The sequence below is a fragment of the Fukomys damarensis genome, unplaced genomic scaffold (assembly GCF_012274545.1).
Source record: "Fukomys damarensis isolate Sample0158 unplaced genomic scaffold, DMR_v1.0_HiC HiC_scaffold_27, whole genome shotgun sequence".
NCBI classification, from domain to species: domain Eukaryota; kingdom Metazoa; phylum Chordata; class Mammalia; order Rodentia; family Bathyergidae; genus Fukomys; species Fukomys damarensis.
This window is the reverse complement of record NW_022900939.1, coordinates 4,178,956-4,206,892: the sequence shown is the minus strand read 5'-3', so window position 1 is coordinate 4,206,892 and position 27,937 is coordinate 4,178,956. Positions and strand designations below refer to the sequence as shown.

The 27,937-nt window shown below is 39.4% G+C and overlaps 1 protein-coding gene and 1 long non-coding RNA gene across 2 annotated transcripts; one reads left to right on the top strand and one right to left on the bottom strand.

The window, feature by feature from the left end:
- Nucleotides 1-15,649: 15,649 nt before the first annotated feature.
- LOC104851173 (olfactory receptor 8K5) lies at nucleotides 15,650-16,588 on the top strand. The gene has a single exon (XM_010608350.1). The coding sequence runs from the start codon at nucleotides 15,650-15,652 to the stop codon at nucleotides 16,586-16,588; it is 939 nt and encodes a 312-aa protein (XP_010606652.1).
- Nucleotides 16,589-18,521: 1,933 nt separating this feature from the next.
- Nucleotides 18,522-20,743, bottom strand: LOC104851172. The gene is made up of 3 exons (XR_777157.1): nucleotides 20,670-20,743; nucleotides 19,369-19,424; nucleotides 18,522-18,660 (listed from the first exon to the last, which is right to left on the bottom strand). It is a non-coding gene; the product is annotated as an uncharacterized LOC104851172 (long non-coding RNA).
- Between the last annotated feature and the right edge of the window lie 7,194 nt (nucleotides 20,744-27,937).

The following is a 27,937-nucleotide window of genomic DNA, read 5'->3' as shown; positions in this document are numbered from 1 at the left end:
TGACATAGGGAGAAATAAATGATAGGAAACCTTGACCAGAAACTTTAATATTTTGTACCAGATATTCTGGGAGTGGTGATGCATATCTGTACTTTCAGTCCTTCAGAGGCTAAGGCAGGAGGATTGCTAAGTTTTAAAGCAGTACAGGGGCACAGTGAGCGCAAAGCCATCCTGAAAATTATTGCCTGTCTCTCTCTAAAGAAAAAAAATAATACAAGAGACATGAGTTTAAAATTTAAATTATGGTTAAAGGAAAAAATAATCTATGTAAAAATTAAGGTTATTACTGACCACGAAATACTTTTTAATCAAACCCCATTATTTTGTTCATAAACCTTCCAATGTTCACTATGCAAATGACACCCAATTTTTCTCCATGAAAAGAGAAGAATAAGTGTTTCAAATGTGAGATGAGTGACACTGTTTTGGGTAGATTGTTTGCTCAATGAGACTGCACTGAATATGACTGAATGGAGGCTTCATCTCAGCTAAGGAAATAAACACACAAATCATGACCTAGACATTGCATCAAAACTGTCATCCCTTTGAGGACTAACAAGTCTAGATGTGTTTCTCACTCACTAGAGAAGCAGCATTAATTACATTATCTTTAAATTACTGTTCATGTGACCTCCAGAAAGTGCAGAAATAGGTTTATTTACTCTTAGATCTATCTCCCATGTATGAGGTAAATGACATAGTTTTAATTCATTGCTTTTCCTGCATTTTACTGTGAAATATGGAAAGGAAAACTCCTGGGTGATAATGATGGCATGATTTCAAATGTCACAGTGATCTGGGAACTATTTCAAGTCACAAGGCTAAAGTGTGAAGGCTTCCCCACTGCTGAGCTACTATTTGACTCCATGTAATTGGGCAAACAAGTGCTTGGAAATCTCCGAATCTCCATGCAAGAGCGCTGATTGCTAGAGCAAGAAGAGAATAACCAGTATGGGGACAGAAAATCCAGAGGACTAGGCGAAGTGTATTCATGCATGTGGACCCCCCCTCAAGGGGAGTGGAGCCCCAAATCACAAAAGAGCAGGGTTTTTATAGGGCTGAACAAGCATGGAAACTTGGGCTTGTTTTTCTAGATTTATCTGCAGGCGGTGGTGGCACATTTGGTCTGAGGAGGTAGGGTCCCCCCACCCCCAGTTCTACCTATTTCAGACAAGGCGCCACAGTTAACCTTGGAGCTGTTTGACTAATCTATAGGATATGAGCAAGCCAGGTTATAGAAGCAGGATGTGCACCTAACAGCCTAGGGTGGAGGTCACACAGGAGATGTGCATTCACCCGAAGTTCATGTTCAGGTCAGTATGGAGGTGCTTTTGTCTTTCACTGCCCTCTGGTTTTAGTAACTTAATCAAATCATTGATTTGTCATCACATGGTCCACTCATCTCAGCAACCAGGGGGGGTCATACTGTTATTTGAGTATTAGGAGCTTTCCATTGTCCCTGTTTACAGTTACCACAATTGCCAATACTTTTGGATTACAACAGAACTGTTTAACCACATTTGAGCCTTATCTGACCCAGTACATGTTTTTGTGTATATTCCCTACAATTACTTATGGTACCAGGGTCATCATAAAGTTATTTTAGATGGGCGTCAAAGAGAAGCATGAGGAGATGTCCCTGTAGTCCCATTTAACAGCTTAAAGGTCACATATTTTTATCAAGCTTAGTATCTTCAGGCTTATAAATTCTTAATTTAAAAACATAATAGCTTATAACAGTTTGATGCAATAAGAGCCTATAATATGTTGATTGAAGTCTTTACTTTTTAGCCATGCATGGACTGAGCAGCTCCTGGTGTAGTGAGAGCAGGACCTTGAGTACACTGTCCCCTGGAGATGCAGTCCGTGGAGCTCTCGGTCATGTCACTCTGTACAGTGGTGAATCCACAGGTGGACTTCAGTCACCTGGACAACTGCGGGAGAAACACTAAGTGCCTCACATAGTACTTTTTATACAGGTTGCAAAGGGGTCTTTTTTCAATTTTTAACATGAATATGGTCGCCCCATTTTATCAGATGGGCAGGAGTTAGCACAGGATAATCTTTTTTATTTTTAATTTGTCCTAGAATATTTTGGAACACTTTGCCCAGTTCCAACAGCTGTCATTCCATACTGGATAAGCCCAAATGAGATAATTTTTTATAAAGTCTCTTAAGATACAGGGAGGTCTTTTAAACAAGATCTCATATGGTGAGAATCCATTAGGACTTGGGGTATTTTTTATTTTAAGGAGAGCCAAAGAGAGCAGATCGACCCATAACCCCGGTGTTGTCTGACAATATTTAGTTAATATTTCCTTAATGGTACGATTTATTTCTTTAATCTTACCAGAACTCTGAGGCTGATAAGCAGTACAGAAGTACCATTTTACGTATAACAGTCTAGCTAGGTCTTATACAACCTCTGCTACAAATGCTGGCCCGCTGTCATTGCCTATGGAGACAGGCAGGCCAAATCTTGAAATTATCACCTTTAACACAATCTTTCATTCCTCTGAAGCCTTCTCTGTTGTCACACGGAAGGCCTCAGGCGATCCAGAGTAAGTACAAACCCATACCAACACGTATTTATAACCTTTACAAGGGGTGGGTATAATCATCTGAAGTTTCTGTTTAGTTGCTTTTTTGGCTTTTGTATCTGCCTTGCCATCATCTTTTGCTATTCTATCTTTTGCTTCTTGATGTCTAGAGCAATGCATTACTGTTACTTTGTCAGTTTTATACATTGTCTCCAACAACTGCATTATCTTGTTTGTTTTTATTTTTATTCATTTACTTTATTTTTTATTTTTTTAGTTTTTGTTGTTGTTGTTGTTGTTAAGTTCCAAAAATCGAACTTGGGACCTTGCACTTGCAAGGCTGGTGGTGGAACCACTGAGCTAAATCCCCAGCCCTCTCCTGTAATTTAATCCATTTTCCCTCTGCTGTGAGAAGACCAGTCTTTGTAGATTGTGCCATAGATATGCAAAATAGGAAGCAGGAATCTATAAACTTTTACTCTGTATTTTTTTTGGGGGGGTGTTGTTTTTTGCCCATGGAGAACCTGTATGAGTGCCCATAGCTCTGCTCACTGAGTTGACCATCTGGTGGGAGGGTCCCACTTGGACCATTTCATCTTGAGTTGTCACTGCATAGCCAGCATAGTGTACCCCATTTTCTATGAAGCTGTTCCCATCCACGAACAGCAGGAAATCAGCCTCAGACAGGGGGTCTTTCGCAGATCCGGTAACCGGAGAACAACTCGTCGGTGACCCTGAGGCAGGAGTGAATGTGGGTAGGAGGTTCCAAGGGCAAACAGGAGCAGCATTCAAGGTTTTAACTAGAACAGAACATAGGTGGGGATTCTCACAGATCAGGGCCTGATTCTATGAAATTCTATTATTAGAAAGCCAATGAGGTAAAGGCATGGGGAACATGAGCAGTCAAGTTAGTTTTAGCCATTTCTGCAAACCCTAGATCCAGATGCTGTAAAAACTTGCTATCACCAAAATTTTCTCAGCTGCTTTCATCTTTTTATCTCCCAAGCATTGTATTTTTTTTGGAAACTTGGAATCCTAAATATCTGAGTTGTTGCACACAAATTTGAGCCTCTTTTATGAAACTCTATAGCCTCCTCTTGAAGCACAATCGATAGTTACTTAAAACCTGTGACATTTCTATTCATTTTCTACATCAGAAAATTAACAATAATCCTGTGTATGAAAGTTTATGCCCTTTAATCTAATTTGGTATCAAAACACTTTTCCAATAAAACCTTTTAATAACACTTTATTTTCCCAGAGAAAACATCGTATTTTGAAAATGACCATTATAAACATATCACAATGACATATTTAGAATTTAACCCTTTGATGATAACCAATTTAAACATTTTATAACAACATACTTAAGTGATACCTATTTATGTAAGTCTCTTTATGCCTGTAAAGGCAAATCTTTTGTAACAAACTTGAAACCAACAAGCAAACATACATATTTCCTTGATAACTCACTTTTGCACACCTTCTCAACACACTCAGGCCTTCTGGTCTTGTATGTCTCTCTTTATCCTTTTAATAAGGCAAACATACAAAATCCTTTTGATATCAGAAGTATATTTTATAGCCTTTTTTTCTGTTTTTCCCCTGCCATCTCACTTATTCTAAACCTTTTTTAACAAACATCAGCTGTTAAAATCTTAAAGTGTCCTTTTCTTGTTTTATTTTCAGATTGTTACCTCTCAACTGCTAATAGAACAGTATTAACCTAGAGTTTTTTTATCAACAAAGTACAAGAGAGAGCAAGTTAACCCGTCAATCACAATTTAAGAATTTGCAATGCACAAGTGAGGTTCAGGTTCATGTCTGCCTGAGTCAGAAGCTTTGCACCCATCTCTCATGAGAAAACTCCAAGGCCTATTAGGCTATTAGAACTGGAATAATCCACCCCCTCGAGTGTGTAGAGATCTGACCTTAGACAGATAAACTGTTCCTCTCCAAAAGCTCTAAAGTCCTGACTCCATTCACCTCAGGCCCTAAAACATAGAACCCCAAAATTAACATGCGGCCAGTAACTATGTGCCAAATCTCCCAACTCCACGCTGGCTCCACCCCCTCCTTACCCTATATAAGGCTGTACATTTCCTCAATAAACCGGAAGCATTCCACAAACCTCCCCATGTCTGCATGGTGATTCTGTGCCTTGCCCTCCCAGTTGGTTCCTGAACCTTTTTCCTTGAGCTGGCTTGCAGATGAAAACAACACACAAGAAGTGTTTTAAGCACACCAATTAAACTTAATTCAAGTTGAAAAAAAGATACATTTATCAAATAGTTAAAATTTCTAACTTGATTTCCCTTGTAAAATCTCTTGATAAAATTTGGTAGAGAGCAGTTGCAGTTTCTCTGGCTTTGTTTTGGATTTCAAACCTTGCAAGCAGCATCAGGCTGATAACACAGTCCTGGCCTTGGGGAACTTTACTCTAATTTGTCAGCTTCTGTGCAGTATAAACTTTGCTAGAACACATTCAAGAGGATTATTAGGCTTAGATTTGCCAGCTTCCATAATTGGATGTTGGATCTGTCTTCCTGTAAAGGCAAGTATGGCACACACAGCAAGCAGACAAACAAAACAAAAAGAAACAAATATTTCCACCAAGTGAATACCTGCTGATCAAATGGATACATAGACCAGAGGACCTTCTGCCATCACAGAAAGACCCTGGGTAGAGGAATGGCCAGCTCATCTGACTTTCCTCCTACCCACTGAAGGATCCTTTTCCTGCGAATCGTAAGATTCTTACCTCCAGAGGAGTCTTCCTGATAAACTTCTCGCAGTCTGTTGAGGGCCTCCTTGGATACCCCTCCTCTGGAGGCAAGCTCTCCCGGCCCTGAACAAGATGTCAGGGTGGCCTCCCCAGCCTATCTTGATCCCCCACACAGCCCAGGAGTGAGGCAAGTCACCCTCAGTCTGTCTCCAAGAGCTGGCTATCTTGCTGGGGCCTCCAAAAATGTTAAACCAAAAAGAGAATAGCCAGCATAGAGACAGAATATCCAGAGGACTAGGAGAAGTTCATTCACACTTGTGGACCCCACCCTCAAGGGGAGTGGAGCCCGGAATCACAGAAAACAGGGTTTTTATAGGGCTGAACAAGCATGTTACCTTGGGCTTGTTCTTCCCGTTCACCTGCAGGTGGTGTTGGCACATTTGGCCAACTAGGTAGGGGGCCCCCCCACCCCAGGGTCTTTCTATTTCAGACAAGACTCCATGGTTAACCTTGAAGCTGTTTGAGCTAATCTGCAGGAAGTGAGCAAACGAGGTTACAGAAGCAGGATGTGCGGTTAACAGTCTGGGGTGGGGGTCTCACAGCAGATGTGCATTCAAAGTTTAAGTTCAGGTCAGTACGGAGGCACTTTTGTCTTTCACTGATAACATACATGGTTTGTTCATTTTCTTGAGTCTCTCTGAAACTTTCTCAAAGAGGAAACTCATATAGCTTCACTGATCAACCGATTTGCAATATTCAATTTGACATCCATACTTCTCGCAGTACTATTATCCTATCTTATGATTGCCTTAGCCATATGTTTAATGCATTCTGCAGAAGGAAGAACAAAAGTTTTCTCTACATGTGCTTCTCTCCTGACCATGGTGGTCATCTTCTTTGGGACTATTTTCTTCATGTACGCGCAACCAAAATCTTCTCAGCCCTCTGTAATTGACACGCTGCCCTTTGTGTTCTATATGCTAGTGGTCCCTATGCTAAATCTACAGTGTTTTAGGAATAAAGAAGTAAAAAGTGCCTTGTTCAGGGTCCTCTGGAAATTTAAAGTTTGAATTTAGTGTTTCTCATAGAACATTAGGCTAGTTACCTAGGAATTCTGAGAAAGGAAGTATTATTTGATGAAATAAAACTGAAAAGATATCCTCATTTGACAGCATTGTTCCGTCAGGAATATGTTTTTGGTTACACATGGATAATTCACTGTCCATACCTGATACATACATTCATATCCATAATCCAAATTTGCTGTCCACACCTGATGCATATATATAAAATACCTTTTTAAAATTTAGTTTATTGGTACATTTTAGGTATATAATACAGATACATTCATTATTGGGATTTTGTACCTTTACATGACAGGTCTTGGTTCTCATTTTTGCCCCTTGTCCCTGCCCTCCCTTCACCCCCTCCTCCCCTCCCAATTGACAAACACTTTATTTCCATTTTTTTCATTTTCTCAAATTTTTTTCTTTTCCCTTATTACCTTTCTCCTACAATTCCCACTTTCCCTACACCTTTAGCCCTTTTCTAGCTATTTCACATTGTTAATTATATCAATGGACTTTGTGTACTATTACAGTTTTTCACACCAGAGAAACCGGTATTTACACATGTGTGACATTTATTTCACTTAGGAGTATATCCTCAATATGTGTCCATTTTCCTATGAAGGAATCTTATTTCTCATTCTTTATGGCTGAGTAGTATTCCATTTTATAGAAAAACCACATCTTCTTTATCGTGTTTCCAACTGATGGACAAATGGGCTGTTTCCAAGTTTAAGCTATTGCAAACTGTGCAGCTATAAACATAGGTGCACATGTATCACTGTGATGTGATTCTTTTAATTCTTTTGAAAGATACTCAGCAGAGGAATGGCTGGTTCAAATGGAACCTCCAGTCCCAACTCTTTGAGGTATCTCCATATTGATTTCCACAGTGGTTATACCAGTCTGCACTCCAACCAACAACCCTGCCAACATTTGTTATTGTGTGATTTCTTGTTAGCAGCCATTCTTTGTGGGGTGAGGTGGAATCTCAGTGTTGTTTTCATGTGCATCTCTCAAATGACCAGTGATGTGGAACATTTTTTCATATATTTACTTGATGCCTTTACTTCTTTGTCTGAGAAATGTCTGTTCATTTCAGATGCCCATTTGTGAATTGGGCCTTTATATTTGGGGGGCTGTTTTTTTTTAGTTCTTTATATATATTCTAGATAATAGTCCATTGTCTGAGGAGCAGCTGGTAATCCCACATTGTAGGCTGTCTCTTAGTTCTGTTGATGGCTTCTTTTTCAGTGCAGAAGCTTTTTAATAAGATGAGATCCCAGTTGTTGATTCTTTCTGCTAGTTCCTATGCTACTGAGGATTTGTTCATGGAGTCTTCTCCTATGGCAGTGTCTTCAAGAATTCTGCCTAACTTATGTTCCAGCAAGTTTAGTGTTTCTGTTTTAATATTTAGATCTTTAATCCACTTGGATTTTAATTTAGTGCATGGTGAAAGATAAGGGTCTAGTTTTAGTCTTTGGCAGGTTGAGATCCAGTTTTTCCAAAAAGAGGCTATCTTTCCTCCAGTGGAGATGGTCAGCTCCTTTGTAAAAGATGAGGTAGCTGAGTACATCTGGAGTTGTTTTTGTGTCTTCCAATCTGTTCCACTGATCCTCAGGTCTGTTTCTTTGCCACTACCATGCTGTTTTTAATCACAATGGCTTTGTAGTATAGTTTCAAATTTGGAATTATTGTACATATATTCTGATTTTGTTGGGAGGAACACTCCACTGACATCTATTAAGTCCATGTGTTCAAAAGCTTGGTTCAGTTCTACTATTTCATTGTTGATTTTTTGCCTTGATGATCTGTGTATGTGTGATAGTGGGTTATTTAGATTCCCCACTACAATTGTATTACTGCTTATTTGGCTTTTCATGTTACTTAATGTTTGTTTTATATAGTTGGGGGCATTAACATTTAATGCATATATGTTTATGATTGCCATGTCTTCCTCTTGAACTGTTCCCTTTACAAGGATGTAGTGGCCTTCTTTGTCTCTTTTCATCAGTTTTGGTTTGAAATTTACTTTGCGAATAAGATTGCTACCTCTGCTTTTTTCTGGGCTCCTGTTGCAGGGAAAATTGTTATCCATCCTTTCACTGTGAGTCTATGGGCTTCTTTTTGCATTAGGTGTGTTTCTTGTGTACAGCATATTGTTGGATTTTGCTTCTTAATCCATTCTGTCAATCTATTTCTCTTGATTGGTGAATTGAGGCCATTGACATTGATGGTTATAACTGATATGTACTGATGTATTGTCATGTTTTTGTCCTTTTGTTGACTCTTTTTGTAATTTTTTCCCCTCTCATTTTAGTTTCTTTTCTTGCCTATTTGATTTGCTCTGTTGGGCCTAATGGTGTGGTGACCTTCATTGTCTTTTGCTAGGATATTGTTTAGAATTCCAAGAAGTGCTGGTTTGGTATTCATGAAGTTTCTTAGGTGTTCTTTGTCATGGAAGTATCTTATTTCCCCATCCATTTTGAAAGAGAGTTCTGCAGGACACATCAATCTAGGTTGGAGGTTATTTTCTTTTAGGGCTTGAAATACCTCACTTCATGCTCTCCTTGATCTGAGAGTTTGTGTTGAAAAGTCTGCTGTGATTCTGATGGGCTTTCCTTTGCATGTGATTTGTTTCTTTTCTCTTACTGCTTGTAGTATTTTGTTTTTCTGTTGGATTTCTGGGATCTTGATTATTATATGTCTAGGTGTAGATTTTTTTTATCATGGCTAGTTGGGGTCCTATATGCCTCACTTATCTGTATGTCAAATTCTTCCCCTCTGTTTGGGAAGTTTTCTGTCATTAATTCTGTGAACAGCTTTTTAAAGTCATTTGCATTTTCTCCTGCTACTTCATGTATTCCTATCAGTCTTATGTTATTCTTCTTTGCATCATCTAGCAGTTGTTGGATCGATTTCTCATGATTCCTTACTGTTTTTAAGAGACCTCTCTTTTCACGGTTACTGACGCGCAATCCTATCTTCTATATCTGAGATTCTATCTTTGCATCCTTTTATTCCATTGTGATCACTTTCAATGGAGTTTTTAATATCCTGGATATTTGCTTGAATCTGTTTAATGGATTCTATTTCTTTCCTATGTTGGGCATTCACTGTTTCCATTTCTTTCTTATGCTGGGCCTTCATGGCTTCTATCATGGTCCTGAGCTCATCTAATTTTTTGTCAATTTCTGTTCTAGTGTCTCGAATCATAACTTTCATTTTGCTCACCATCTCTGTGGTTATCTGGGAAATTATTTCTGTTTTGAATTTTTCTAGAGCCTAATTGATCTTTTTGTTACTTCTTGTGCTGTGAGTTCAGAGTGTTCTGGTGGTTCACTATCAGAATTTTCATCCTCTTTTGCCCTACTGCTTGTCATTGGTGAACTGGAAATCTGTCTTTGTGTCTTGCTTAAGTGTTTCCTCATTTTTATTTTTGCTGGTGGGCTGTTCTTGATTTAATTTCTGGGTTATTAAATATTCCTGATATAGTTGCACGTTAGCCTACATGTCTCTAATGGCTCATAGACATTCTCATTTTCATAATATCAGAGAAAACAACTTGTCAAATCAATCATAGTCCTTTATCCCAATTGATACTGTAAGCAACACAATAGGATCAAGCACAACTTGCAAATTGACCACTTGTGGTAGTCATTGATCTAGCACCTTTAAACCATGTGAATTAAATTAAAATCAAGAAGCAGCCCAAAATATGTTTGCAGTAAATAAACTTTTCAATATAGCACATTTACCATTTAGGATGGGGGCTTAGACAGAGTTAGGATGAGAGAAGTAGACAAGTAAAAGAATTGGAGAAGGTTTCAAGTGAATCCAGAGGACATAGAATGAATACACAACCCTTAGGAAACTGTTAAGTTCAAAAGGGATAGACAGAGTGCAAGCATAAGGAAAAGAATATATCCCCTTAACAGTAACAGGTGCTCACTTTCCCTTGCAACTATTGACTGTTGAGTGAGGTAAAATGATAGAAGAAAAGAACATAAAGAGAAAATGATAAAAGAAGAAATCTGAGTTAGGGCAGGAGCAGGAACAGAAAGGGAGATGAGGGATAATATGGTGGAGCAAGAGACTGAGTTGGTGAAAGAGAACAGAAAAAGAATTTGCAGAGTGGAATGAGGAAAACAAAGAAAAAAATGATTTTGAAGGGCCTCTTACAGGCTATATCTCTGCTGTCATAATATACAGTGTGTGCAGCCATGTGCAGAACCAAATCCCCTGATCTCAGGTAGCCGATGGCAGAACCCTGCAATGCAGACAGACCTCAGGCCCCAAGGCCCAAATTGAGTTCCCCAACCTCCTGCAGGGTTGAACTCCACACAGTTCTACTACAGGTTTTCCCCACCATTTCTTTAAAGATGTTCAAAGTTGAGAGCTCAAAAAAATTCCCTTTATATCCAGCTATGCCTCTGCAGAGTGGGTGCAAGGACTGGCACAATCAGGAGGTCTGGGGGGAATGGAGGTGGTTCTGATGCGCTCCTGTGGCTACCTTCCTTGCACCGGAGCAATGGTGGCACCCGCAGGAGAGGGAGCAGCTAGCTGGTCCCACTGACTGGACCCAGGCAGGCCAGAGCGAGACCAGATATCTGAGAAGCTTTCCCAAATCTCATCTTCCTTGCCTAGATGTTACATCTTAATTAATGTGTATATTTAAAACATCCATTAAATGTAATTTCTTCCCCAAAATTCCCTGGATTTTACTCAATATTTCTGAATATAGAAATTTGTATTTTTCAAATGAAAATGGTTATTGCATTCTATATCCATAATCTATGTGTTCAATTTGCATTGATAGTTGTGGTTTGGTTTTTGATACATTTCTTCTTTTCCTTGTCTTTCTGTATGTAACAAATCTCAAGCTACAGTTCCAAAGGAGAGTTTCTTTCACATATACAGCATATATATGGACCATGTGTGGATTTTTGTACAGCTAAATAGTTGAGTTCTTAAAGGCTTGCATGCAGAGCACTTTAGTTCACTATCTGTAGTATCAGGAATCTTAAAGGTAGAGCTACTGAAGGCAGTGTTGAGCCTAGGACACAAGTCTCCAATGACACAAAATTTGCCCTCTGTAAATTTTACTCCTTTTTAAGAAAATAAATCCAAACATTGCCAGAGTCCATTGACCTAAAATATGTAAGATTCACCATATAATTGAAAATAAAAGAGCTATAAATATCCCACAATGTGAACCATATTCAGGAGAATCCTGAAATGAAACATAGAAAAAGTATGTAAGCATTTTAAGATAACTCTTATGGTGTGTTTACCAGTCGAAAGATTTAACAGAACTATGATTGTTATAGGAAACAAATTTAAGATGAAAAAATCTAATGGGGCTCCTGAAAAATGCAATATTAATAATAAATATTTATTAAATTGTTATAACATTTTACTGTACATAGAAAATGTGAAGATGACACATTCATAAATCACACTAGAGTCTCCTCTAAGTGAACCTCTTCAGAAACAAAACATTGACCGAAATTATTAATACAATCTCAGTAAACAGTAGAACAAAAACAAGATATGTAGTATATGTTAATTGTAGGCCCAATTGTAGAACAAGCTAAAGAAGCCAGAAAAAATGTAAAGAAATTCTTTCTGAAAATAATTGTTTAAAAATTCATACCAGATATTCTGAGTGTGGTGGGGACATCTGCACCTCTAGCACTCAGGAGGCTGAGAAAGGGGTACTGTGGAATGATCTTGGCCAACCAGGGCTACATAGTCAGTGCATAGTCTGCCTGAATTTTACAGGAAGATACTGCAGAAAAAAATAATGACATTAGATCTATGGGATGAGTAACATTAATTACAGTACAAGTAAGAAAATAATCCATATCTAAAAAGAGGTACTAAGTAAATATAAAATATTTTTTGAAACAAATCTGAATATTTTGTTCACTAACATTCCAATTTTCATGTGGAAATGCCCCTGATTGCCCTACTTATAAAAGGAAGAGACCATGTTTCTAATTTGAGAAATGGGGGACATGGTACTTAGTAGATTGTATTATTGATTTGATTGCACTAAATATGATTCAACAGTGATGGAATCTCAGTCCAAGAAATAAATTCAGTGAATAGACATTGTAGTGCAGCATTGCTTCAACAAAACTGTGATCTTTTTGTCTAAAGAACACAGTGCATGCCAGGGATTTAGCTCAGTGGTTCTGCCATCTGCTTCTCAAACATAAGGTCCCGAGTTTGAATTCCAGTACAAAAATAAAAGAACACAATATGTCTCTCATTCATTAAGTTATTAAGTGTCATTTCACCTTTCAGTTACTGTTCACGTGGCTTCAAGAAAAGTACACAATTTATCATAATTCTGATTAGTTTTGAACTAGCTCACTGGGATGAGTTAAATGATATATTTTATTTCAGGGCTTCCTGGATATCATATTGTGAAGTATAAAAAGCATTGGGAACTGGGCTACCTGATTTCAGTCCCATAGAGTCCAAGGCTAATATAACTTGTTTCAGGAACAGAAAAAATGGATTTAAAAAAACACCACTGGGTTTTTTGCTATCTGTGGGAAATTTCATAAGCACAGCACTTCTAGGACAAGATATCTTCTGCTGAGGATGAAATGTCTGGGGAGCGGGGAGGATCTGTTCCCCACTCATCTTGCTCCCCATTTTCCATTACCTGTGAGTTACCAACTGACCTTTACTGGCTGTCACTGTCCCATGAATGATGCACGACCCTCTACCTGCAGTGCTTTTGGCTTTCTAATAAAAGTGGGTCAAGCTGGAGATTGTTGAGAATGTCCACTACTGGCATGTCTCACTCAGGGACCCCTTACATTCTAAATGATTGTTTCTTTCTCTTTTATCCTTCCTCACACTCTTGCCTATGTGATTGAGGATCTGACCAATTCCCTAAAAAAAGAGAGAGGAAAAGGTGTAGGGGTTAATAATGCTGTTATTTAAATTTCACCATGATGTTGCAACTGACCCACTTCACGGGGAAAAGTGGTGTGAAAGTTTCCCCATTGCTGTTCCACTATTTGACTCCATATAAGTGGCTGAACATCTCTGAAGTCTCTACAGACGTATTCTGGTCATTTCTCTTGCGTGTTCCTTTCCTTGACTCTTCCTGACATTCTTACAGGGTAACATACAGTGATGTCATCACAGCAAATTTTAAGTCCCTCAGATGAATTATATAGAATGAACTGAACAAATTAAATACTATCTCCTTAGGGAATATCACACAAAGAATAGAAGACCTTAAATTCATCTCCAAACAGAAAGTCAGAAACACAAAGTCAGAGTGATTTCAGAACAGGAAATCTGATCATCATTTCAAGATGAGTAAGAATTGCTCTGACTTTTGATTTTCACCTGGATTCAGTAAGTCTCCATTACGGTTGGATTTTGTCTACAGACAGTCATGGTCAATGACAGCTGATTTATTTAAATGTGCTGCAAACTTCAGCATCTCTGTGTGAAATGCCAACTCTTGGAGTATTATTTTGCTTATAGGTATAAAAATAAAAGTACTGAACAAATATGCTAGATCAATCAGATTCGTGAGAGTTTAATGAGGCATTTAGATAGTAAAGTGCTTCACTGATCTTATCAAATACAACTGAATACGTTTAGGGAGTCCAAGTAAAATGCAGTATAGTGAGTTTGCTTTGATTTTGAAAGATATGACAGATAATAATTATTTTATTATGAACCTTATTAATACATGTTATGAAAATAATCAAATGATTTCCAATGTATTTAAAAACTATAATTTACTATTGTTAATGATGTAAAGAATATAAAATTAAATCCTTGCAAATCCATGCTTTGTGACAAAAATATTCATATGAGCAAGAATAGGTCTATATCTTATAAATGTCTTAAAGTCTAATTTAGTTGAGGATTCTCATTCACTAAAACGAAGCAAAATTATCCCCACACCCTGATAAATGATATGTCAAAATTTAGTGTGGATGAAAGAGAATTTAATATCTTCCAGTTAAGAATCACAAATAAATAAGTAGTCAAAACAACATAAAATGTATGAATTAATTAATTTTATTATGAAATGAACATTTCCACATATAGATGTATCTATTCTGAGAAAGCATAATTGTTCAATGATATGTGCCATTAATTTTGAACAATATAAATAGGTGCACAAATCACATGTCACTTCCTTATTGTTTTGTTACTTGGACTCTACAAGTGCCAGTAGGTGCTAATTCACCATGACTTCAACTGAAGCATGAGGGAGTAGAAATCAGAATGCAAAGAAACACTGAGCTTAAGTGATTGCAGGTTATGTCATATTTTCAAGGTTTGACAATACAATCTTGCTTTGTGAACTCATTGTCAAAGCTCCACATGACTTTCAAAAATATGAAAACTGCACAGAATTGATGGACTAAACAGACAGGAGAAGATGTGACTGGGAAACAAAGAGTGCTTTTAAATGAGTGTAAATTTACACAAGCACAGGACAGTGCCATTAATCATTTTTCAAAACACTATCCCTTCATGGTGAATGAAGGTACTCCATTGTTCTTGCCACTTGCTCAAAGATTTCATAAGTCGTATTTCAAGAATATCTTCAGTTGCACTCTTGGGAATAAATTCATGTCCTGAATCAATTCAGAGGATTTTCCTTTGAAGGTCATACTTCCAAGGTCAGACCTGGAAGAAGAGCTGGAAGTCACACAGTTACAGATTTGGGGACTAAGTTGGATGACGCCTGTCATATTGATTTTATGACTATCTTTGATTGCATGGAAGTTGGCAGCAGCATTCATCACTTTTGGATCCCATCCCCTTAACTCGCTCGTGAGGGAGGCTGTCACAAAGGAGTGTCAGAGGATTAGGAACAATGCATCTATGTGTTTGAGCAAAAAGGGAACGTGTTGAGGCTGATTAATGCCAATGTCTCTTACTGTAATAGATGTTTTATTTCAACTTTTACTCTATTTCTCTAATCCTTCCTGTATATTCAGAAAAAATTTTAAAATGATTCTATCCTATAGATGAAATAAAGCCTCATGCTTATATATTTACATGAATATGGTTTTGTTAATAAAAGATCTGTTCCAAATTTTACTGTCTCGTCAATTGAAAATATTCATATATTTCAAATGGATACTTCACTTCGAGAAAATTAAAGTTTTTAAACTATTAGAATGAGAAGAAAAAATTAGTATTAATATAGACTGTTACAATATACATTTCCATTCTGTGCCTTCTCATTACAATTTGATAGTTCTAAATAAAAAACATAGCATCTCTCTTGTTCTCCCCAGAAGAGGTATCTGGCCCTCATGGGGAGACAGAATCTAACGGTGCCCACTGACCTCATTCTGAGTGCAGTATCCAGCCTGCCTGAGCTGCAGCTCCCCCTTGCCTGGATCTTCCTCATCATCTACATGATTACAGTTACAGGCAACCTGGGCATGATCATTCTGTCCAAGCTGGATTCCCACTTACGCACACCAATGTATTTTTTTATCAGACACCTGGCTTACATTGATCTGGGTGACATCACTGTCATTTATCCCAAAATGCTGCTGAATTTTGCTATGGGTCAAAATACCATTTCCTATCATGCTTGTGCCCTACAGATGGCCTTCTTCATTGTGTTCATTGTCAGTGAACTTTTCATCTTGTCAGCCATGGCATACGACCGCTACGTGGCCATCTGCAACCCTCTGCTCTACAGCATCATCATGTCCCAGAGACGTTGCCATGTGCTGGTGGGCATTCCCTACCTCTACTGTACCACGCTGTCTCTGCTCTTTACGAGTCAGATTTTTACATCCACTTTCTGTACCAATCTTCTCAGCCATTTCTACTGTGACTGTATCCCCATGTCGCTTATGCTGTGCTCAAATGGACAAGAAATAGCAACAGTGATCAATCGTTTTGCGATATTTAATTTGTCATCCTCGCTCCTGGTAGTATTGTTATCTTACCTCATGATTCTCTTAGCTGTATGTCGAATGCATTCTGCAGAAGGAAGAAAAAAGGCTTTCTCCACCTGTGCTTCTCACCTGACCGTGGTGGTGGTCTTCTACGGGACTCTTTTCTTCATGTATGTGCAGCCCAAATCTGCTCAGTCCTCTGACATTGATAAACTGTCCTCTGTCTTTTACACTTTAATGATCCCCATGCTAAACCCAATGATCTACAGTTTTAGGAACAAAGAAGTAAAAAATGCCTTCTATAGGGTATTCAGGAGTATGTTTAGAGTTTTTACTTAGTGTTTTCATATAGAATACTAGGGTAATACATAGGAGTCACTAAAATGACAATGTAATTTGACAAACTAAAGCTGAAAAGGTATTTCACTTGACAGCATTCCTTTCTGGTAAAAATACATATACTGCTTCCGTGTGTAAAGAATGATATTTTTCTCTATGTACTTATCCCAATTAACCCTCAAATCTTAAAAGTCAATTAAATATCATTTTCCCCCAACATTTTCAGTTTTTTTCTCAATATTGCTTCTTATGGAACTTTATCTTTCAATCAAAATGAGTATTACATTCAACATCAATAGTTGAAATTATTCTTTTGCTTTCAATGCTGTGGTTTGGTTTTTGACACATTTCCTCTTAAACTTGTTTGTATTTTTATGTACTGAATCTTATACCATAGGTCTAAGTAAGACTCTTGTATTTATACAGCATAGATAGGGATCTATGTGGTTTTTTGTTCAGTGAAATGTTTTTCTTAAAAGCTAGTATGCGAAACATTTTGTGCTATATCTAGGGCATCTAGCAGTGATATTTTATATTTAACTATTTTTAGGAAAATATCAAAAAGTGTAAAGTACACAATAATATACATAATATTTTATATATAATATACATATTATGTATATAATATTCCACATCTGATCACAATAACAGACCTCTATATATGCAAAAGTTTGAAATCTATTCCACTTTGAATGAAACTGATCATAGAATAAGCGGGTAAATGCTTTAAGACAGCTCTCTCAGATGTGTTTAATATCCTGAATGATTGAAGAGAACCATGACTGTTATAATAAAAAATGTACTAAAGATGGAAATAAACTACGTGAGAGTCCTGAAAATGACAATGTACTGCTAATAATAAATGTTTACTGAATGATTTTAGCATCAGATTATTCAAGGAAAGGGAAAGACCACAATTTTCACAAGACACATGAGAGTCTTCCTTAATTGAGTCCATTTCAGAAGTAAGACGCCAAACAAAAATTACAGGGTGGCCTTTTAAACAAGATCTCATATGGGGAGAAGCCAGTATGACTCAGGTATTTTTATTTTAAGGAGAGCCAAAGAGAGCAGATCGACCCATAACACTGGTATTGTCTGACAATATTTAGTTAATATTTCCTTAATGGTATGATTTATTTTTTTAACTTTACCAGAACTCTGAGGCTGATAAGCAGTATAGAAGTACCACTTTACATATAACAGTCTAGCTAGATCTTGTACAACCTCTGCTACAAATGCTGGCCCATTGTCATTGCCTATGGAGACAAGCAGGCCAAACCTTGAAATGATCCCCTTTAATAAAATATTGCATTCTTCTGAAGCCTTCTCTGTTGTCATAGGGAAGGCCTCAGGCCATCCAGAGTAAGTACAAACACATACCAACACGTATATATAACGTTTACAAGGGGTGGGTATAATCATCTAAAGTTTCTGTTTAGTTGCTTTTTTGGTTTTTGTATCTGCCTTTCCATCATCTTTTGCTATTCTGTCTTTTGCTTCTTGATGTCTAGAGCAATGCATTACTGTTACATTGTCAGTTTTCTACATTGTCTCCAACAACTGAATTAGTTCCTGTTTGTTTATTTTTATTTTTATTCATATTTATTTATTTATTTATTTATTTATAGGTACTGGGGATCCAACTCAGGACCTTGCACTTGCAAGGCAGGCAGAGGAACCACTGAACTAAATCCCCAGCCCTCTCCTGTTCATTTTTAATTCCTTTGCCCTCTGCTGTGAGAAGAGCACACTCTTTGTAGATTGTGCCATAGATACACAAAATAGCAAACAGGGATCTATACATTTACCCTATTTTTGTTTTTATTTTTTTGTTGTTGTCGTTTTTCGCCCATGGTAGAGCCTGTTTGAGTGTCCATAGCTCTGCTCACTGAGCTGACCGTGTGCTGGGGAGGGTCCTGCTTGGACCATTTCATCTTGAGTTGTCACTGCATAGCCAGCATAGTGTGCCTCATTTTCCATGAAGCTGCTCCCATCCATCAGGAAAAAATCAGCCTCAGACAGGGGGTCTTTCGCAGATCCGGTAACTGGAGAACAACTCATCGGTGACCCTGAGGCAGGAGTGAATGAGGTTGGGAGGTTCCAAGGGCAAAAAGGAGCAGGATTCAAGGTTTTAACTACAGCAAAACATAGGTGGGGATTCTCACAGATCAGGGCCTGAGGTAAAGGCATGGGGAACGTGAGCAGTCAAGTTAGTTTTAGCCATTTCTGCAAACCCTAGATCCAGATACTGTAAAAACTTGCTATCACCAAAAATTTTCTCAGCTGCTTTCATCTTTTTATCTCCCAAGCAATGTATTTTTTTGGAAACTTGGAATCCTAAATATCTGAGTTGTTGCACACAAATTTGAGCCTTTTTTATGAAACTCTATAGCCTCCTCTTAAAGCACAATCGATAGTTTCTTAAAACCCTGTGACATTTCTATTCATTTTCTACATCTGAATATTTACAAAAGCATATGTATGAAACTTTATGGCTTTTAATCTAATTTGGTATCAAAAACACTTTTCCGATAAAACCTTTTAATAACGCTTTATTTTCCTTGAGAAAAAAATCATATTTTGAAAATGACCATTATAAACATATCACAATGACATATTTAGAATTTAACCCTTTGATGATACCCCAAGTAAACATATTATAACAACATATTTAAGTAATACTTATTGATGTAAGTCTCTTTATGCCTGTAAAGGCAAACCTTTTGTAACAAACTTGAAACCAACAAGCAAACATACATATTTCCTTGATAACTCACTTTTGCACACCTTCTCAACATACTGAGGCCTTCTGGTCTTGTTTTCTCTCTTTAGCCTTTTAATAAGACAAACATACAAAATCCTTTTGATATCAGAAGTATATTTTATAGCCTTTTTTCTGTTTTTCCCCTGCCGTCTCACTTATTATAAACCTTTTTTTAGCAAACATCAGCTGTTAAAATCTTAAAGTGTCCTTTTCTTGTTTTATTTTCAGATTGTTACCTCTTAACGGCTAATAGAACAGTATTAACCTTGAGTTTTTTTATCAACAAAGTACAAAAAAGAGCAAGGTAACCCTATAATCACAATTTAAGAATTTGCAATGTACAAATGATCAGGTTCATGTCTGGCTGAGTCAGGAGCGCTGCACCCATCTCTCATGAGAAAACTCCAAGGCCTATTAGGGCTGGAATAATCCACCCCACTGGGTGTGTAGAGATCTGACCTTAGACAGGGATACTGTTCCTCTCAAAAATCTCTAAAATCCTGACTTCATTGCCTCAGCCCCTAAAACATACAACCCAAAAATTAACATATGGCCAAGAATGACGTGCCAAATATCCCGACTCCACCCTGGCTCCACCCCGCCTTACCTTATATAAGCCTGTGCATTTCCTGAATAAAATGGAAGTGTTCCAGAAAACTCCTCGGTGTCTGCGTGATGATTCCACGCTTTGCCCTCCCAGTCCAGCTTCCTTGTTCTGCCAGGGAGCTCATGGACAAAAACAATAGCTGGTGCACTAAACCGGGGCTCCACATATACTGGGTGGATATTGAAGTTTTGGGCAAGGATCCCATTATGGGTAATGTCATGAGTCAGGAAAGGCCAGTGCAGGCCGCTTTAGTAAAGGCCCTACTAAAACCCAGGGGCATAAAGGTCTCTAAATATCACCTCATGGGTTTTTGGGAGACTGTTCTCAAGTCCTACCATGGATGGAAGGTGCAGCTGTGATGGACATGGAGATTTGGGAGCATGCAATAAATAATGCCCAGTGCTCCGGAAAATAAAAAGAGATTTGTCACCCGCTAGATTTTTCCCCATTGTTTCTGCAATTGTTCAATGTCTAGAGACCACTGCTAAAAGAGAAATGGTGGCCTTCCCTGCCCAGTTGTCTCCAGGACAGCCAAAAAATGGTGAACAGGGGGTTGATGAAAAAGATGGCGCCGACGGCCTTTCTTCTCTGGGTTCTTCTTCCTCTCCAGAGGCATCAGCCCCACCCCCTCAACTTCTGCCTCTTGCCACAGACGTGCCTCAGCCTAAACTCCCACAGCACTGGAAGTTATTGGCCAAGAGTCATACCTCATCCTGTTTAAGACAACAGCACAACGCGGGTGCCTCCGTCATACCGTCCCGTGACTCCTCTTCTTCCTCTTCTGATTCCTCCTGCAATAGGCCTTCTGATGAGCAAGAACAGCCTTTTGACAGATCCCATTTCCAAAATATGTTTGAGGGAGGAAGATCGGGCTCTAGGAGTTTCTCAACATTCCCAGCCACATCGGGAGGCCCAGGGGTTCCTCCATGGGTGCCTCACTCCCCAAAGGTCTGGAAGGAGCTCAGACAAGCTGTCCAAGATCATGGACCCCAAAGTCCCTACACTCTTCAATTGTCAAAGAATTTTCTTACAGTGTTAGTTGTCCACAAGATTGGTTCAAGCTTGCTCGTGCCTGTTTAACTCCTGGCAATTTCCTTGTTTAAAGTCATGTATAAAGATCAATGTGACCAACAAGAGGTGCACCATCATCGAAATGGCATAGGGATTACATTGGACATGTTAAAAGGGACAGGGGCATATTCTAATGTCACTCGCCCAGCACAGCAGACTGCCATCTGTTATGACCAAGTCCGCAATTGTGCTCTCACTGCTTGGCCCCTGATGCCTCTCAGGGGAGACTCCGAGCATTGGTAAGCTGATCCAGAGGCCGAATGACTCCTTTACAGATTTTTGCCAATGTGTAATACAGACGGTACAACCAAGGCTTACTCATCCTGAGGCACAACAAGCCCTGATTAAAGAACTCATTTTTGAGGGGTGTCAATCCTCATTCAGGACAGTTATTACTCCAACAAAAATCCAAACTCTTGATGATTGGATATTAGCTACAAAAGACATTGGTACACCAGATCAGACACACAAAGCCTTAGCCATGGCCATCACTAGTGTCTTCGCCGCTGCAGCACCATTTTCAAGACCACAGAAAGATCAGGGTGGAGCAGCAGGTCCTATATGCTGGGCTTGCAATCAACCTGGACATGTAAAAAGACAATGTCCAAAAAACCCTACAGGTGGAGAACAGAGCCGTCCCTCCTCACTTTGCTCCTGGTGTCAAAAGGGGTATCATTGGAAGAGGGACTGCACATCCAAATACCATAAAAAAGGCACTCCTCTCCAATCAAAAACAAAGGCCCAAAAGGCTCCTCTACCTTCAAACTTCACTTGGGGCACCTCCCAGCCCCACCACTAAAAGGGAGCCAGAGACAAACCCAAATAACAAATCAGATTTTTTTTTTTTTTAGTTTATTGGTACATTTTGCATATACAGTACAGATACATTCGTTATTGGGATCTCACACCTTTACATGACAGGTCTTGTTTCTCATTTTTTCCCCTTGTCCCTGCCCTCTCTTCACCCCCTCCTCCCTTCCCATTTACATACACTGTATCCCCATTTTTTTCATTTTTTCATATTTTTTCTTTTCCCTTATTAGCTTTCCCCTACCCTTCCCACTTCCCCTACAACTTTAGCCCTTTTCTTCCTATTTCACATTGTCAATTACCTCATTAGGATCTTATGTACTATTATAGTCTTTCATACTGGAAAAACTATTTGATATTTACACATGCGTGACTTATTTATTTCACTTAGGAATATATCAATATGTATCCATTTTCCTATGAGTGCATCTAATTTCTCATTCTTTGTAGCTGAGTAGTATGCACCTATGTTTATAGCGGCACAGTTTGTAATAGCTAAAACTTAGAAACAGCCCATTTGCCCATCAGTTGGAAACTGGATAAAGAAGATGTGGTTTCTCTGTTAAATCAAAAGTGTTTTTGTTTGTTTGTTTTGTTTTTGGTACCAGGGATCAAACCCTGGTCCTTGTGCTTCAAATGGGTTTTGATAACACCTGTACATTAAAGGTTTTGGGGAACACTTCCATAGATATGCTCAAAGCTCGATTAACCCTCTTCTGCCCTGACAGAAAATTTTGCATGCTTATTGATACTGGGGCAGATAGGACCATCTTAAGGCACGAAGAAATCCCTAATACTTGGGATCTAGTTCCTGGGCCTCTGGTACAAGGAGTGGGAGATGACCAGCAGTCATTTGCTACGGAAAAAAAAATCCCTTGGTCCCATCCAGATGGACATAAAGGAACATTCTTTCCCATCATTTTGAATGATCTTTCCAATAATCTCCTGCAGAGAGATTTCTTTGAGTCCATGGATGCAATAATCACCACTGACAACGAGGCCTTCTATGATGATCTCATAGATGAACAATATCATCACCTCACTTCTAGAGGCCACTGCTCAATATCCCACACTGTCTATTCCCTTACAATAGGTTAATGATAAACCTATCTGGATGGAGGAGAGGCCGTTGTCATGTCAAAAGTTACAGGCACTACAAGAGATCATGGCTAAACAATTCCAGGCTGGCCACATTGAACCTCCCAACAGTCCCTGGAATACCCCCATTTTCTTGACACCTAAGAGTACCCCAGAAAAGTTTCCTTTGTTATATGATCTAAGAGCAATAAATGCATCCATGAAGGACATGGGGGCTCTTAAGGCTGGATTACCTCTTTTAACAGCAGTGCCTATTGATAAATTTATATATGCTGCTCATATCCAAGATTGCTTCTTTTCTATTCTCCTACGTCCCAGAGACCGCTGCAGGTTTGCATTCACAGTCCCAGTCATGCACAGCCGACCCGCCATGAGGTTCCAATGGAAGGCGCTGCCACAAAGGATGAAAAGTAGCCCCGCGTTATACCAGATAGCAGTCGCCCAGGCCCTCAGTCCTACAAAGTCAGATAAATGTCTACAACTGTATTGTTATATGGATGATATCTTAATAGCCTGTGAGTCTTCAGACCAATTAGAAAACGTCCTTCAAAAGGTTCTAGAATTGTTAAAAGTTAATGGGTTCAAGGTTAATCCTGAAAAAATCCAAAAAAGGTGTCCAATATCCTTCCTGGGGATGACTATAGATTTGACCGGGGTGTCTCCAAAGGTTTCTCGAATTTTGCTCCCCCAAATGGTGACCCCTGCGGAATTACAGCAATTGTTGGGATAAATAAATTGGATTTGACTATGGCTAAAAGTTACCACCAAAGAGCTAGAGCCTCTCTTCTGATTATTGAAGGGGGAGCATTCTCCCACATCTATTAGGGAGTTGACACCACAGGCAGGGGAAGCCCTAGAATATGTAAATAGACAACTGCCCTGTGCAGACCTGCACAGATTAGACCCCTCCCTACCATTTCAGGGTTAGTATTTAATTCATATAACAGATCCCTCTCAGGTGCCTGTGGCAAGTCAATGGGCCTATAGAATGGATCCACTGGTCCTCTACAATTACTCAACAGAAGGTTACAGGCTTTGTAGACTCCCTCAGCAAGATGATTTTAAAAATAAGGAAAAGAACTTTACAAGTAGTAGAAGAGGAACCAGAGATCCTAGTGCTCCCCCTAAAATTGGATGAGGTCTCTCATTTGATTAACGTTAATCTTAAATTTGTTCTTGCTCTGGTGTGTTATACAGGCCAGGTAATCATTATTCCAATCATGAAATTATTCAAGGGTTAATTATGCTTCCATTAATGTTTAAAAATCCTGTGGTTAAAATGGCTATCCCTCACGCCGCACTAAAGTTTGGATATGTGGCTCAATTCCAAGATGGGTGCAGCCCTATAATAAAAACAAAAGAGACCACCTTAGGATCTCCTCAAGTTAAAGAGTCGGCCACTATAGCTCTTGCTTTAATCATGAAATTATTCAAGGGTTAATTATGCTTCCATTAATGTTTAAAAATCCTGTGGTTAAAATGGCTATCCCTCACGCCGCACTAAAGTTTGGATATGTGGCTCAATTCCAAGATGGGTGCAGCCCTATAATAAAAACAAAAGAGACCACCTTAGGATCTCCTCAAGTTAAAGAGTCGGCCACTATAGCTCTTGCTTTAGAAGATTATCATGATGTGCCCTTAAATTTGTTTCCGAATATTGTTTAGGTCTTCTGCCAGGATTATATTATGCTGTGCTAAAGACCTTCCCCAAAAACCCTTTAGATTTGCTAATTCGTAAAACACAACATTTGTTAGAAAAGAGAAGAGACCCTATTTACAATCAACATATAAGGTCTCACTCGGCCCTGCCTGGCCCATTACTGGAAGGAAACCAACTAAATGATGGAGAGTTGTCATGTTTCTCAGCCTTGGTAACATCACAGGCTATCCTGAGCCATAAAAATTTCCATCAGTCTGCTCACAGCCTGTCAATCATGTTCCCTGGGCTCACTAGAAAACAGGAATCTAGAATTGTCCACGCCTGTGCCACTTGCATCCCACTCCTGACTACTGGACCGTTACAATCATTGGGGGGAAATCCCAGAGGGTTAAAGACCAATGCGGTATGGCAAATGGATGTCACTCACATCAGTACCTTTGGAAGATTAAAATATGTCCATGTAACCATGGACACCTACTCAAGATGTGCTTGTGCTAAGGCTATGACAGGGCAAAAGACAAAACATGTGATCTGCCACCTTCTCCACTGCTTCTGCATCATTGGGGTGCCCTTCACAATAAAAACAGATAATGGCCCAGCCTATTACTCTCAGACCATTATATTGTTTTTGGAAAAACATAAGATTAAACATGTGACAGGAATCCCTTATAGTCCACAAGGGCAAGCTGTTGTGGAGTGGTTTCATCAGACATTTAAACCAATGCTCCACAAACAACAAACCGATACTGGCTTGGCAACTCTTCAGGATAAAATAAACCATGTCCTTTTTACATTAAATTTTCTTACCTTTAATGAAAAACAACAATGCCTGGAGATACAACATTGGTCCCCCATACAGGGATCAGATAAGGCACCAATGGTTTTGCGGAGGGACCCCCTCCTCAATAATTGGAGGGGACCTGCCCCGTTATTAACCATAGGGCAAGGATTCACTTGTGTGTTTCCACAGGATGCAGAACAACCCACCTGGGTACCCACCGGAAATGTCAAAACCCACACCGCTGGTGATGGAGATGAAAAGACTGACTGGAAGCGAGTCCGCAACATAAGCATAACAGACCCCAAATTTTGAAATTTCCACCCTTATTGTTGTCCTTGTTTCCATGGTGACAGCTGTTTCTGCCACAACAATGGCAACAGTCACATCACAAAAATCAACTGGCAACCGCAGTAACGTCAATCCGCTAACAAAAAAACACCACTCAGGCCTTCAAAAAGAACGTCCTCCTATTTCAAGATGTCCACCCAGCCATACTCAGTTTACAAATCCAATTAAACTTGGTTTGGGAGGAATTCATACTCAGGCATTAGATGTTGTAACTTTAAATAATGTGTGGGACACCATTTGGTCAAAAATTCACGCCGCATGGAATAATTGGAGTAGTCGGATACGTGGATTGATATTGGCATCCCCATATATACTAACCTTGTTGGGCACACTGTTACTATTCTTTATTTTAAAGATCAGACATACCAGTAACAAAATCATAAACGTGTGTTGGTTTTGGCTGAGACTATGGACTCAAAGACAAAAGGAGAAACTGAGGACAGGTTCACTTCTGGCTGAGTCAGGAGCGCTGCCCCCATCTCTCAAGAGAAAACTCCCCGAGGACTATTAGGGCTGGAATAATCCATTCCCTCAGGTGTGTAGAGATCTGAACTTAGATGGATAAACTGTTCCTCTCAAAAACCTCTAAAGTCCTGACTCCATTAACCTCAACCCTTAAAACATACAATTCAAAAATTGAAGTGTGGCCAATAAAGGTGTGGCAAATACCTCGGCTCCACCCTGGCTCCACCCGGTCCTTATCCTATACGAGTATGTACATTTCCTCAGTAAAATAGAAGTGTTCCACAAACCTCCCCATGTCTGCGGGGTGATTCCGTGCCTTGCCCTCCCAGTCCCTCAAGCTGGCTTGTAGAGGAAAACAACACACAAGAAGTGTTTTAAGCACACCAATTAAACTTAATTCAAGTTGAAACAAAGATACATTCATCAAATAGTTAAAATTTCTAACTTGATTTCCCTTGCAAAAATCTCTTGATAGATTTGGTAGAGTCCAGCTGCAGTTTCTCTGGCTTGTTTACAATTTCAGACCTGGCAGGCAGCATGAGGCTGATAACACAGTACTGGCCTTAAGGAACTTTACTCTATATTCGTCAGCCTTCTGTGGAGTATAAACTTTGTTAGAACACATTCAAGAGAATTATTAGGCTTAGATTTGCCAGCTCCCATAATTGGACATTGGATCTGTTTTCCTGTAAACGCAAATGGCCCATACATCAAGCAGACAAACAACACAACACAAAGAAACAAATATTTCCTCCAAGTAGATCCCTCCTGACCAAAGGGATACATAGACCACAGGACCTTCTGCCATCACAGAAAGACCCTGCGTAGGGGAATGGCCATTGCATTCAACTTTCCACTTACCCACCAAAGGATCCTTTCCCCGAGAATTTTAAGATTCTTACCTCTAGAGGAATCTTCCTGACAAACTTATCTCAGTCCGTTGAGGGCCTCCTCAGATCCCATTCCATGAGTGGCAATCTCTCCAGGCCCTAAACAAGACAACAGGGAGGCCTCCCCAGCCTATCTTGACCTGGGGTGGCCCAGGAGTGAGGCAAGTCACCCTCAGTTTGTCTTCAAGATCTGATATCTTCCTGGGGCCTCCAATAATGTTGGACCAAAAAGACGATAACCAGCATGGAGACAGAATATCCAGTAGACTAGGAGAAGTTTATTCATGCTTGTGGAACCCATTCTCAAGAGGAGTGGAGCCCCGAATCACAAAAAAGCAGAGTTTTTATAGGGCTGAACAAGCATGTAACTTTGGGCGTGTTTTTCTCCTCTGGTCTGCAGGTGGTCGTTGCACAATGGGCCTGAGGAGGTAGAGAGGCCCCCACCCCCAGGTCTGTCTATTTCAGACAAGGCTCCACGTTTAACCTTGGAACTGCTTGACCTAATCCAAAGGATGTGAGCAAGCGAGGTTACAGAAGCAGGATGAGGGGTTAACAGCCTGGGTTGGGGGTCACACAGGAGATGTGGATGTGGCCAAAGTTCAGGTTCAGGTCAGTATGGAGGCGCTTTTGTCTTTCACTGATGACTTACATGGTTTGTTCATTTTCTTGGGCCTCTCTGAAACTTTCTCACCAGGGAACATAGCAATGTTGTCAAAACAACTTTTAAATCTCTCAGATGAATCAGGCAAAATGAAGAAAACAAATTACAGGCTGTTTCCTCAGGGAATACCACCCATTGGGTAGTGAGCCTTAAATTCTTAACCAAACACAGAGAGAGAGAGAGAGAGAGAT